We start from the raw sequence: 14,599 nt of genomic DNA, 5'->3' as shown, positions 1-14,599 counted from the left end.
TTTATGCATTACAAATTATTCATTTATGGACAAAAAAATACTAAGCCTTGTTGTTTGAGTTAATTAGTCTTTGTTAATAGAAATTAAGTTATTAATATAATATTATAAATCCATACTAATGATATAAAAGTATCATCTGAATACTTAATACTTTTAATTACACACCATTTTTTTATAATAATTAAAAGTTAATTTAATGCTAAACCCTTATTGAGTGTGTTTAAATTGACAGTAACAAAATTAATTTTAAATAAAATTGATTATTATAGAATTGATTTTGATGAATATAAAAATGATTTTTACTTATTTCAATTATATAATGATTTTTATGTATTATAATTGATTTTATCATGATTTTGAGAATAATTTAAATATATAAAATTTCATCAAAATCAAAATTAACCCAACTTACCATAATCAATCATGATTTTAGAAACTTATGACATGCATGCATGATCTCTTATCATAATAAGCAAATAAATAAACACTCAAATCACTTAACCCAATTGCGCGCACCAATATTGAATGGTGGATCAGACGTCCGAGAATCTGTTAGAGATACGTCTTGTCCGTGTCTCAGGTTGTAGTCACAGAACGTTACAAACCTAGTAGAAGATCTAGCTTGACATAGGCATAGGCTTACATGCATACACGAGTTATTTAATTAATCATGTAGTATATTATGCATGGTTCAAACACCTTAATTACTAGGGGGTCTGTATATCGAACAGTAATTATATATATACATACACACATATTTTAAACATGCTAGGTCAGAGGCCAAGAATCAAGCATCTGCTGCAAGGCTACCCTATTAAAGGGTGTTGAAGCTGTGGATATTTCCCTAGCTTGAGCATTTGCAGCTCCTGAGAATGCCATCAAGCCAGCGTCCACCTCAAGAGGGAAAGTGTTGAGGAAATTACTTGGATTTTGATTCAACTTGTTCACACAGCGCATGTTATTATGGTCATCTAGTAATTGATGATAGAATGTAGCGTCCTCCGTTTTGATCACTTTTGGAATAATAGTTTGTTCCTTGGTCTTCAGGGTGCAATTTTGCTGGAGGGGCTTGAAGAGTAGGTCCGATGGGTGGTTTCTGGCGTTGGAGATTTCCAATGGGAAAAGATGAGGGTGAGAGAGGCCATTTTGGTCTTGTTGGTGAATCAGAACCGGGCTTTGGAAGTCTCGCAGCTGAGAATGAGATGAGCTTGCAAGTAATGGAGGTAAAGAACTTTTTATTGGGGACGAAGAAGCATCTGAATGTCCTTGGACTTGGAGCACTGGAGTTCTCTTTTCCCCAGATTTATGAAATATCCTGCATATCACCCACTCCTCCTGTGAAAAAGAAAAACAATATAATTTGAAAGGATAAGCTAGGATCATTAACAATTTCACATGTTGCTAGTAAATATCAATTCAATCACATCCAAAAAGGTTAATAAATTGTTAAGGAAGTGAAAAGGGTCAAGTTTGGTAGGTGAAAAGGAAATGACATAGGGGTATACACTGTAGACGTAGGTGGGTCAACCCAGAAGCAGACAAAAATTAAAGAGGAATGGGAGATAACTTGATTGGCACGGCGCATGCAGTGGCATAGATCGAGAACTTGATTCTGTACCTTAGAGGGGTAAGTATGGGGAAGGGAAAAGTGAGCGTCCAAACGGTACTCGTGCATGACCCATTTGGTCTTTTCACCACGAGGGGCCCTGCCTTTGTAGAAAACAAGGGTCTTCTTCATTCCAAGTAGGGTTCCACTGGATGCACTGTACACTTCCTTGTCCTTCCCAGTGGCTTTCCAGTACCCAGCTCCGGTTGCTCTGTTTGTTCTTAGTCCAGTTGGGTATTTTCTGTCCCTCAAGCTGAACAGATACCATTCTCTCTCCCCCATCTTTGCCACATCTGCTTCCTCACACAACATTAATTAGTAATTAACATTAACACTACACTTGTTGAATCCAGGGCATGGAAAAATGTTCGAGATTATAAATATGCTTATCATTATTATTATTGAAGAATTGAATCATGTCCTCCACTAATCTCTACTTCTCTTGTTTTAATTCTTTCACATATGCATTTTAAATCTATATATTATAAATGAACCAAGTTGGTTAGTATACCCGCAGACGAATCTTTCTCCCACAAGCTTAATTAGGCAGGCACTTCAGCAATTTTATATTTCTAACATAACATATGGTGATGCAATTTTTTTCTTTTTCTTTCTTTTTTTTTTCTTGCTTCTAAATAGTATGTTGGATGGATTAAATTTTCACGACATTTAAAATTAATGCATGGTGGCGATTATCTAGGGCGGCATAAATTAGTAAACATGTAATGGAAATCTAACTAGATATGGTATTTAACAAGTGAAAAATTACTACAGTAAGAAAAAATTAATAGCAGCTAGTGGGCCTGAGTAGCTCAAATTTTGTTCAAACTTTGTTAGAATTAAGTTACGGTCATTCAGCACACTCTAAAATTAGGGACAAGGAAAAACAACAAGAAGACCCAAAGCGAGGAAGCTGATGACGCCATTAGAAATTTGAAGCGACATGCCAGTAGATAGCCCACAATATATGCCTTAGGCTCACGAATTAACCTAAATATAAGACCAGAGCCAGCAGGAATTGAAACTAACAACGAGAAAACATTCTAGCTAAATAACATAACATACACCTTACATCTGTCTCTAAAAAATTCTAACTATTTAGTAAATATATTTTTTTCTCTTTTATTTTGGTTGATGGAAATTAATCAACGTGTGTGAGGGTTTGGACAGGAGAAAATATATGATATATGATACCTGGAAGTTCCCAAGGCTCGCATCTATTGAGGTCAACCTCAGCAAACTTGAGGTTAGAGAAAGTGTCATTAAAGACCTTAGAAGCCAAGTAAAAGGTTATAAGTTCTTCATCAGTGGGGTGAAACCTGAAACCCGGGGGCAGACCTTGCTCGTTTCTCTTTTCATGATCACTAAGTTCACACAGTAGCTCTTCCATTGCCAACATGACCCTTTTCTTTTTAATTTGTGCTAACACTCAAACAAGAGGAAACTATTGGATGAGGTAAAAGGGGTTGTTGGAATGAGATATATAATGAATGTTTTAAAGGGAGTTCTGAAAACGAGGGGATCGGAGGAGTAGAATAGATAACAGGTATACGTATGAACCTCAACGTGGACATACAGATATAGTACACAACCAATTTTCTCCATAGAGTAAATTTATCAAAAACTGGAGACCATTCTTATACTTACATGTGTTTGAAAAACTATACTGTATTTAGTGAGTGTTGTTAACCAAAAACTAAGGCACTCGTTACGATTATATATCCTTTTTGAAAAGAGTTTTCTTTTTTCTTTTTTTGTAATTTTTTTTTCAATGTTTATTTTCATAATTAGGAGAGATAGGACAAGAAAAGATAGAAGTGTGGGGTAAAATGGATAATGTGGTGGAAAAAGATTAAAAAATAATATTATAGAAAATATATATTGTAAAACAAATTGTATACATTGTAAAACTCATCTCAAGATATCGTAATTGTTATATATATATATATATATATATATATATATATATATATATATATATATATATAAAAGCTAAATATTTGTAATAAAATATATATTAATAACAATGGCTCCCTACCTTTCCTCAATAATCGAATATGAGATTAAAAAACACCATCAAAAAGACTAATAACAAATATACTTAAATATGAATCTATTTATTTATTCAATTTTGGTATTCATACATTAAAAGTTAACCCAAGTTGTAAAAATGAAGTAAATAAATAGGTCTAAATTTGAGTAAACGTTCTTAATTGTAGTGGTCCACTTAGGATATATAACGTGCGTTAACTCCATTTATTTGAGGTAAGTTAACCAACCATTTAAAAAAATGGCTTTAACAATACCATTCTTCAAAAGAGTTGATTTTGAGGCTTCTAAACAACTAAAATGGAAAGGTTTTTAGTACATAAAAATATAAAAAGTATAATAAGTACTATTTTTCTTTTAAAAAAGGACAATAGTTGAAAAAGATCATTTTAATCCTAGAAAGTGTAAGATAATAATAAATTGATCATTAATAGATAAAAAATTTAAATTTAATTTTCTTATGACCATTTTGAAATTAAATTATAAATTTATGAATCAATTTATCATTAAATTAATTATAAGATAAATGTCTTACACTTTTTACACATTTGAGAATTAAATTTAAATTTTCAAATGTTTTAAAGAACAATTTATCATTATCTTACATTGGTGTGACTAAAATAGATCATTGTATCACACCTTCGAAGGTGATTGTTTGCGGGTTAAAGTAAAGATTGCATTAAATGCAAGGCTAGTTGCACACTTTAATTTTCTTTGGTTTGTTGCGATATATGGCAATGGGGTTGAATTGCAGTGTGAGGGTTCCAATTCAGAAAGAAGGGCATAGGATGAAACTGCGTGGCCTCTAAAAAGCGATTATCTTATCACGTCACCTATAATTCTCCTGATCTTACCAGCAAGTTTCAATTTCATAGGCCAGAAACATTTATAAATCCTTTTAATTAGCCACTCTAATTTCGAAGTGGTGGATTAGTTCTGTGTGAAAAATCATAAACGGCGAGCTTATGTTGTAGTGGTAATTTTTCAAGAATCAATTTGAAGTGAAAAAGCTGAAGATTAATTGATTCAAGATTAAATTCATCAAGAGAGTATATAATGGCGAGGTGCTTTAATTTATTATCACCACGCAGAAGCTGAAATAATTGAATGTGATTAATTACTAGTATAGTAAATGATTGTGGTTGGAACCAAATAGGAATAGCTACTCCCTGAGCCCTTGTATGATGCATGTAGCTAGGTAGGTAGGTAGCTAGCTAGTAAGTAGTAAACCGTAACAGTAGAATGCAGCAGCGTGGGTGTAGCTGATCAGAAGGTGGTAGGACGTACACGTACTAAATTGTTACTTAATTAAAATGGAGAGTGCACGTGTATAAGTATAATAATAGATAATAATGTGTATAAGACTATAGTATAGTATGAAGGCATCAGCACACGGCATTGAGCAGCATTTAGAATGGTGCAGGAGCAGGCGCATGTGCCTACCTTAGATCTTTAGTGACTCGGCCAAGTAAAAGATATATAACAGGAACAGCAGAACAAGAATCCAATACGCCATAGGCTACAGTATATGTAGGTTACATAAGCCTATGCTCTTAGCCACTGGATGGTATCTGAATTTTCATAATATCTCGCCTTGTTTTGCTTCAATTCCTGCAATCTGCACATATCCCCATCCTGAGGTATAGCTATAGCAGACTAGAGTGATTTCTCGTTTTCCTTAACAGAACACCTTCTTGGTCACTGTAGACTGCTGACTCATCACCTGCCATACAGTAATATTTACAGCCTGCTTATTTGGTGGGTTTCCAAATTCATTCATTCATTCACAACTTTTTTCAAGGTTAAATTACCTTTATCTCCATTCATTTCACACTTTCTTATAGTATTACAGTGTGTTTGAATTAAGTAGCTTAACATGTGAAATTTATATCATATGTTTGATTATGAAATCTATTAAAATAAATTTTAAAAAGAGTTTTAATATCATAAATTTGTTTTCATAAGATCAAATAAGTTTTAGCTTGTGTTTGATTAAAGTAAAAGAGTGAATGATGAAAGTGAAAAGAGTGGAAAAGGAACCAATAGATAAAAAATGAATATGTTTGATTGAGGTGAAAGTGATATAAAAGTTTTTTCTTTAAAAATATAGGTGCCACAAAACGATATTTACACGCAAATATAAGATAAAATAATGTGAAATATATAATAAATATGAAAGAGAGACACACCGTCGTATTATTTTTACACAAAAATAAATTTAGTCTCTAGTTAGACATTTAGTGCAACACATGTCTTTGTTAAAAAATAACTGTTTTAGAAAGTTTCGTATTAAAAATAAAATTAAAAACAACTTTGTAATAAGGAAAATTGTATTTTTATACATGCACTAATTTTTTAAATTATTAAATCATTTTAATTTACATATATATTTATTTTTCTATTTTAGTTCTTTCTCACATTCTTATTTTATTTCCTCCGAACCAAACACAATATTAAAGAAAATCTATTAGGGTGAACCTAGGTTCTAACTTCAATATAACTATTGTGAAAAAAAAAGTTTTAAAGAAATTGTTTTTAATACTTCCATATTCTAATAGTATTTTTCCATTGCTAAACTCCTTTTAATTTCCTTATTTTTACTCCATATATAATTACTGTTTTAGATTTATTGATAATGACCTTAACTAGCATTATTCAACCATACAAGAAGAGTAGAAGGAGGTAACTTGAGAAAATCTATCAAGATATATGTTTCAATATTTTTCTAATTTCAGCCACAAATTAGCTTTACTTTCTCGCCTTATATAAGCATATCCAACTGAAATTTATATAATTTGAAGACATAAAATTTCAAAAGATGATATTTAATTATGTATAATTTGGATTATAAATTCAAGATTCTTTTCAAATTTCTGGAAAGCAACTGCATCATAGAAAGAAAAAATGATGGTAATAAATGTTGTGAATTTTTTTATATAAAGTTTATAAAAAAAATATAAAAAATAGAACGTCTAACAAAAAGTCCTTCCGTACGGATCTATACAAGAAATCGGTAACCGTTAGGACTTAGGATATGTACTAAGATAGCGTATAAACTACGTGTACGTACACTGCACGTACTCTCTGTTATCATAACTTGGGCCGTGTTCAAAGACCCATTGACAGAACGCATACATACCAAAAGAACAATAATAACAACGTTAAATCCACCAAAAAAATAAAATAATAACAACGTTAAATATTGAAAGCCAAAATAATTAAAAAAAATAAAGTTAAATATTTACAAAAATTCTGGAAAACGGTTAAATTTATTTAAGGTAATTATATAAAATTCAATAAAGTTATCATATGTCACAAATTATTATTAACGTATATATTACTTACTCTTAGAATATATGCTAAAAAAATCTCCAAGAGACATAGAATTTCCTCAAAATGTTTTTCTAAATCTAGAGCACTCGTGGCCCGTAGGATTTAATTGAGTTCAGCAATCAACACGCCAAGTTAAGGACATTAGCTAGTATAAAGAAATATCGCCAGCGGGAGTTTAAATTTAAATGTCCTTAAAATCTCTTCAACTTCAAATATGTAACAAGTTTATCATCTAATAGTTGTTTTATGTATCTGATCTAATTTTCTACTGTATGTCTGTATCGGATCTTATTCTAAGAACTCGGAGTAATTCTTCTCTATTTCTTATGAGTAAGAACCACATATATCATCACTTTCTTGTTAATTTACATTGATGATATTATTATTGGTAGCATTAATTTATGAGCTCATCCATAAACAATTGAATGTCAAATTTGCCTTAAAAGAACTTGAAAGATTAGATTATATTCTAAGGGAAATATGTAGAGATCCAAATGGAATTATATCTAGCTTAAACAAACTAAGTATATCTCCCACCTTCTATAAAGGTTCAGCGCGAAGAATGCTTCTCCTTGTCCATCACCTGTGGTGATTGGCAAAATGATATCAACAGATTGAGAAGAAAAATATATAACACAGATTATAGAAGAGAAATTGGTGTACTACAATGCTTAACAAACACCAAGCCAAATATTTCATATTCTATGAATTGGCTTAGTCAATACATACAGGATCCAACCGTCTCCTACTCTAGCAATGTATAAAATGCATCTTTAGATACTTAAGAGAAAAAATGGATTATGGTCTTCATATAAAACTTTCAACAGACGTTGACATTTTAGGAATTTTTATGCTGATTAGGCACCTAATTTGGATGATAGAAAATCTAGAGCAGGATAATATGTATTCTTAGGAGATTGTTTGGTGGGTAGGTCCTCTAAAAAGCATATAACCGTATCTAGGTCAAGCATAGAAGCGGATTGAGCACTTATTGATCTTGTAGAAGAATTAGCTTGGATTCTCATTGCTATAGGAAATTAAGTTGGCTATACAGAGGACACCAATTTTATGGTATGACAACCTCAAACCCTCAATGCTAAAGCCTTGGCTTTCTAATCCAGTATATGGTGATAAACAACACAATTACTTTAATTCTCTTCATTATTTTCTATCATGACACGAGGAAACAACTTGAGAAAATTTATAATTTCATAAAGGCGATACATTTCAAGTATTATTTTAATCTAACGGTAGCTTTTATAAAATAGTCATTATCGTTAGTGAATATTAATGCGCATATTTTTCCTAATTACATCATTAGATTATTTTATACAAAAAGTAATACTATCATGTCAAATTCTAATTACACCAATATTGAACCATAAATCTAGTGAATACTCATGCACATATTTTATTTTTCTATATTATCTTCGCAAACATGTCTCATATATGTGTGTGTTGAAGTATAAAATCATTGGCGCATAAATAATGACAAATGTTTTCAAATTTATAACAAAAAAAATGAAGTAGTTGTTCAGTCAATATTATTTTTTCATATTTAAGAAAATTGCTAATTTTGTTTATCCTTCTCCCACAGTTTTTTTTTTCCGTTCTCCAAAAAGAATTGTGAACGTTCTCCTACTGCACCGAAATATGTATTCTATTTCTTCCATACACTATGCTGTGCCCACATAATTAAGGCATGTGATATTATGCTTTAATGTAAAGCCACCTACAAAAATATACTTAAAGACTACTACTACTTAGTGTACCGTGGTATAACAATCTCAACAGACTTTACTTGAAAGTAACATCTAAAGCACAACCTATATATATTGCTCTCTTTGCCCATTCTTCCTCATCCTTTCACTCTTCTCTTGAATTCACATTTCAACAACCATAGCCATGGCTTTCTCCTTCTCCAAAGCACTTGTCCTTGCCTGCTCCTTCTGCTTATTTGCGTCTTTGGCTTTTGGACGCGATTTCTCCATTGTGGGCTATTCATCGGAGGACTTAAAGTCCATGGATAAGCTCATTGAACTCTTTGAATCATGGATGTCAAAACATGGCAAGATTTACCAAAGCATTGAGGAGAAGCTTCTTAGGTTCGAGATTTTCAAGGATAACCTAAAGCACATTGATGAGAGAAACAAGGTGGTCAGCAACTACTGGCTTGGCTTGAATGAGTTTGCTGATTTGAGCCACCAAGAGTTCAAGAACAAGTATCTGGGGCTTAAGGTGGACTACTCTCGAAGGAGAGAGTCTCCTGAAGAATTCACTTACAAAGATGTTGAATTGCCTAAGTCAGTGGATTGGAGAAAGAAAGGTGCTGTGGCCCCAGTCAAGAACCAAGGTTCATGTGGTAAGTATTATATTTGTTTATTATCTATGCCGCTACTCAATACCTAATAGTATGTATAAGTGGTAGCTAGCTAGCAATAATCATCCCATTAGCTAGTTGTTGCATTGAAATAACTTCAAATCCAAATTCTAAAATGATATTAGAACCACCCACACATATTTCAAACTTCATTCTCCTTTGTTAATCTAGCCATTAATACTGACATGCATGGTGATCATGTTGATTGTTGCAGGTAGCTGCTGGGCATTTTCCACTGTTGCAGCAGTTGAGGGTATAAACCAGATAGTCACGGGAAATTTGACATCACTGTCTGAGCAAGAGTTGATTGACTGTGACAGAACATACAACAATGGTTGCAATGGGGGTCTCATGGACTATGCATTCTCCTTTATTGTAGAAAACGGTGGACTCCACAAAGAGGAAGATTATCCTTACATTATGGAGGAAGGTACTTGCGAGATGACTAAGGTAATTAAGCTGAAAAATATTTAAGTCTAATATCTCTATCAGATGGTTCCAATTGATGATAACATAGAAACTAAACTTTTTTCATTTGTTTCATTGCCAGGAAGAAACCGAAGTTGTCACCATTAGCGGGTACCATGATGTGCCACAAAACAATGAACAGAGCCTATTGAAGGCACTTGCAAACCAACCCCTCAGTGTGGCCATAGAGGCTTCAGGCAGAGATTTCCAATTTTACAGTGGGGTATATATATATTTAATCACGCATAAACTTTTTGTTATTATGGCTAATATGGTTAAATTTTATAAGAGAAACTACTTTTATTAATATAATTTGTTAAATTGATTGGATTACCTACCATATGTAGGGTGTTTTCGACGGGCATTGCGGAAGTGACTTAGATCATGGTGTGGCAGCTGTTGGATACGGAACTGCGAAAGGTGTGGATTATATCATAGTGAAAAATTCATGGGGATCTAAGTGGGGAGAGAAAGGATACATAAGAATGAGGAGGAACATTGGAAAACCCGAGGGAATCTGCGGTATCTACAAGATGGCTTCTTATCCCACTAAGAAGAAATAAGATTCATTCCCTCTATCGCTTACTACATTGTTGTTTCTGAATTTCTTTCCTTCTTCTGATCAATTCTCTATTGTCGGCCTATTTCAGCTTTTCCTTGAAAACAATGTAACGTTTTCCATACAATAATAAAAACTTGATTAACTCTTTTCATTATTCCCTTGAGGGACTTTCCCTTTTCATTATTCCATTGTTGGAAATGTTGCTACAAATATCTGGAGTTAAAAGTGTACGTAAAGTTCATTGGTCAGTACTCAGTACAATTCATTCCCAAAACCAAAAGCAAAGAAATGAGACCACTGACCAGTGATCACCCTAATTTAAAGATTGCAATAATGAACTAATTCACCGTTTGACAAGGCAGCAACACGCCCTTCATTTCGGATTGCCTTTATAAAAATTTATCTAATACATTGTAAAAGAAAATGTGTAACTTCAAATTCTGGGATAAGCTCTAGTATTCTGGATATGCAGAAAACAGAATACCATTGCCCTATCCAGCGTAGAACCTGAATACATCTTGGCAGTAAGCTGTTGTCTACAGATGCTATGAATCAAACATCAATGGGAGGATTACAACTACAGATTGCGTGTCTTTCTCATTTTACGTCTTCTATTTTCTTATTTGATACAACAGTTATGACTTAAACTAGCCCATATGCTATAACAACAAACATTATTCAGAAGAAAGAAAGAGTTTAAATATTTAATAGCAACAATCATGAATCAAAGCGTTCCAAAGAATCCATATGTAGCCTTGTCAAATAAAAATGGTCTAAGCAACCTTCTATTGTGTGCAAGACAAACATCCTGTTAAGTGAAACATAAAAGCATTAATCAATCCGTATAATTTGAAGTTTGTAAAAATTTTAATTGTTCTATCTGTCTTTCGCCCTTAGCCCAATATAATAGAAAATCCATGAGCAATGTCAAGTACGAAAATTGTTTAACTATTGGAATCAATAACACCGTATGCTCATGGCTTTATATGCTGGCTGGGATGGAGCCATGCAGCAGTCCCGGTTCCTTATAGCTATGCGGTAGTGGTGGCGATGAGATTCAGTTTGAGGGTAGGAGTAGATAGAAGAAGATGAAACATAGAAGAGGACCTTCGTTATTTTATTTTGCTTTCATTTTTAAATTTTTTTTGTGCCGTCCCTTTTTAATTCGTTGCTCACTTTTGAGGTTGTGCCATACAAGTCTTACTCTAGAATCACAGATTATGTATTTAATTTTATGTCAGAGAATTGATTTTGACTTTAAAATTAATTTTTGATAGATTTTTATTATATGTTTACATAAGAAAAATAATAATAATTAATTCTAAATTAAAATAACTTTTGAATTTTTTTAAATTTAATTTCATTCAAATTCAGTTTTATACCTGATTGATTGAGATGTTAGTGGTAGGAAACAAAAAATTTAAATTCAAATGTCCCTAATACCTCTTCAAATAGCCTACAACCATATGACCCTATAGCTATTTTACATGCATATCTTTTCTATCTATGCTATATATAATGTCCAACCACAATTTCTATATTTATAGTTTCACTTTCATAAATATGATACGTTTATAATTTGATTTTATAATTTGTTCAATAAAAAATTCTAGTTTAAAATGGTGAATGTTTGTATTTTTTTTAAAAAAAATATTTTATATATATAGAGAGAGTGAGAGAGAGAGAAAAAGAATGTGTAAAAGCTCTTAATTATTATGAGAAATAAAATCATATTGTAAATCATGTATTTAAATTATCAACATCATTAAAAGATAATTCTACTTGATTTTTTAAGTACTTATTTCATCATTAACTAATTTTTAGTTTTAATCATATATATAATTAATTGTATAATTCAAATTTATAATTTCACACACACATGTAAATATGTGTTATTGGAACAGTAAATCATTTAGATTAGTGTAAATTTTACTGGAATGAAAATCAAATGTTGTCTTTCAACTTTATTATGAAAACTTAAATATAGTTGTTTTTCTTTTAAGAAAGGTCAAAATATAAGAATGGCTCTTTAAATTAACAATTTTTTCTCTCTCTAAATCTCCTAATTTATTTGATTAATATTAATCACACATTTATCCTTTGAAAACATCTATTATTTTTAACGTTGGGGCATAATTTTAAGCTTTTTTATTGAGTCGGGACGTAAAAATTATTTTATTAAATAAATATATATAAAGATTATGAGAATTGTCTAATTATTGGAGCTATACTAATGAAGAAAAAAGAAAAAAATTGAGCAATGTTTGGATAAAAAATAAACATGAACAAAATAAAAATTATTCTCATGAGGAAAAAAAAACTTAAAAAATCCGATACCATATATTTTATCTATAAGAAAGATCTCAAGCAACTGAAGCAAGTAATCCTTCCGACACGGTTTTTTTCCTTTCTCCATAAAGATAGGAAGGTTCTACTTCACCGAAATATATATTCTATCACATAATTAAGGCGATATTATGCTTTGATGTAAAGACACGTCAAAAGAACATGCTTGAAGACTTACCGTCGCATGACATTTCCAACAGACTTTACTTTCAAACTATATAACATCTAAAACACAACCTATATATACTGCTCTCTTTGCCCATTCTTCCTCATCCTTTCCCTCTTCTCTTGTATTCACATTTCAACAACTATAACCATGGCTTTCTCCTCCTCCAAGGCACTTTTCCTTGCCTGCTCTTTTTGCCTATTTGCATCTTTGGCTGTTGCTGGCGATTTCTCCATTGTGGGCTATTCATCAGAGGACTTAAAGTCCATGGATAAGCTCATTGAACTCTTTGAGTCATGGATGTCAAGACATGGCAAGATTTACCAAAGCATTGAGGAGAAGCTGCACAGGTTCGATATTTTCAAGGACAACCTAAAGCACATTGATGAGAGAAACAAGGTGGTCAGCAACTACTGGCTTGGCTTGAATGAGTTTGCTGATTTGAGCCACCAAGAGTTCAAGAACAAATATCTCGGGCTTAAGGTAGACTACTCTAGAAGGAGAGAGTCCCCTGAAGAATTCACTTACAAAGATTTTGAATTGCCTAAGTCAGTGGATTGGAGAAAGAAAGGTGCCGTAACCCAAGTCAAGAACCAAGGTTCATGTGGTAAGTATTATATTTATTGTCTATGCCCCCAGTCATCAAATCATTTCGAGATCACGTGGTCCTCACTAATCTTTTATGTGACACATTATTAATTCTTGTTCATAAATTAAAAAAAATGTAATTATGTTATACGTAGAAATTGACAGGGATCAGATATTCTCGGACCATATAATCATTTTTCCCTACTCATGTTATTCGATTGTTTTGTGTTCATCTTTGTTGCAGGTAGCTGCTGGGCATTTTCCACTGTTGCAGCAGTTGAGGGAATAAACCAGATTGTGACCGGAAATTTAACATCACTGTCTGAGCAAGAGTTGATTGACTGTGACAGAACATACAACAATGGTTGCAATGGGGGTCTCATGGACTATGCCTTCTCCTTTATTGTAGAAAACGGTGGACTCCACAAAGAGGAAGATTATCCTTACATTATGGAGGAAGGTACTTGCGAGATGACTAAGGTAAGCTAAACAAAAATGGAGTCTAACGTCGCTATCAGATAGATCCACTCGACACTAAACTTTCATTTGTTCCATCTCCAGGAAGAAACTGAAGTTGTTACTATTAGCGGATACCATGATGTGCCACAAAACAATGAACAGAGCCTATTGAAGGCACTTGTAAACCAACCCCTCAGTGTGGCCATAGAGGCTTCAGGCAGAGATTTCCAATTTTACAGTGGGGTATATATTTAATCACGCATAAACTTTTTGTTATTATGGCTAATATGGTTAACTTTTATCAGAGAAACTACTTTTATTAATATAATTTGTTAAATTGATTGGATTACCTACCATATGTATAGGGTGTTTTCGATGGGCATTGTGGAAGTGACCTAGATCACGGTGTGGCTGCTGTTGGATATGGAACTTCGAAGGGAGTGGATTATATCATAGTGAAAAATTCATGGGGATCTAAGTGGGGAGAGAAAGGATACATAAGAATGAGGAGGAACATTGGAAAACCCGAGGGAATCTGCGGTATCTATAAGATGGCTTCTTATCCCACTAAGAAGAAATAAGATTCATTCCCATTCTTTTGTCTGAATATCTTTCAGCTTTTCCTTGGAAACAATGTAACGT

The 14,599-nt window shown here is 32.6% G+C and overlaps 2 protein-coding genes across 2 annotated transcripts; one reads left to right on the top strand and one right to left on the bottom strand.

Moving 5' to 3' along the window:
• Positions 1-516: 516 nt before the first annotated feature.
• On the bottom strand, positions 517-3,255 carry LOC114408051 (protein CUP-SHAPED COTYLEDON 3-like). The gene is made up of 3 exons (XM_028371178.1): positions 2,801-3,255; positions 1,619-1,899; positions 517-1,335 (listed from the first exon to the last, which is right to left on the bottom strand). The coding sequence occupies exons 1-3, from the start codon at positions 3,003-3,005 to the stop codon at positions 769-771; spliced, it is 1,053 nt and encodes a 350-aa protein (XP_028226979.1). The 5' UTR covers positions 3,006-3,255; the 3' UTR covers positions 517-768.
• A 5,593-nt stretch (positions 3,256-8,848) lies between these two features.
• On the top strand, positions 8,849-14,538 carry LOC114408279. The gene is made up of 8 exons (XM_028371320.1): positions 8,849-9,350; positions 9,583-9,818; positions 9,919-10,059; positions 10,184-10,396; positions 13,001-13,517; positions 13,743-13,978; positions 14,060-14,200; positions 14,323-14,538. Exons 1-8 carry the CDS (start codon positions 8,894-8,896, stop codon positions 14,536-14,538), a joined length of 2,157 nt encoding a protein of 718 aa, XP_028227121.1. The 5' UTR covers positions 8,849-8,893.
• Positions 14,539-14,599: the final 61 nt, after the last annotated feature.

This window comes from Glycine soja, chromosome 4 (assembly GCF_004193775.1).
Source record: "Glycine soja cultivar W05 chromosome 4, ASM419377v2, whole genome shotgun sequence".
Taxonomy (NCBI): domain Eukaryota; kingdom Viridiplantae; phylum Streptophyta; class Magnoliopsida; order Fabales; family Fabaceae; genus Glycine; species Glycine soja.
The sequence above is the reverse complement of the archived record's forward strand: the minus strand, read 5'-3'. Positions and strand labels throughout refer to the sequence as shown.

Bases quoted from the DNA above. Each gene is read 5' to 3' on its own strand.
- LOC114408051 (XM_028371178.1), bottom strand. From the start codon at position 3,005: ATGTTGGCAATGGAAGAGCTACTGTGTGAACTTAGTGATCATGAAAAG. The intron at 1,900-2,800 runs GTATCATATATC...GTGAGGAAGCAG, and splicing joins CGAGCCTTGGGAACTTCCAG to ATGTGGCAAAGATGGGGGAG. The intron at 1,336-1,618 runs GTACAGAATCAA...TCTTTTTCACAG, and splicing joins CCCATACTTACCCCTCTAAG to GAGGAGTGGGTGATATGCAG.
- LOC114408279 (XM_028371320.1), top strand. From the start codon at position 8,894: ATGGCTTTCTCCTTCTCCAAAGCACTTGTCCTTGCCTGCTCCTTCTGC. The intron at 10,060-10,183 runs GTATATATATAT...TACCATATGTAG, and splicing joins ATTTCCAATTTTACAGTGGG to GGTGTTTTCGACGGGCATTG. The intron at 14,201-14,322 runs GTATATATTTAA...CCATATGTATAG, and splicing joins ATTTCCAATTTTACAGTGGG to GGTGTTTTCGATGGGCATTG.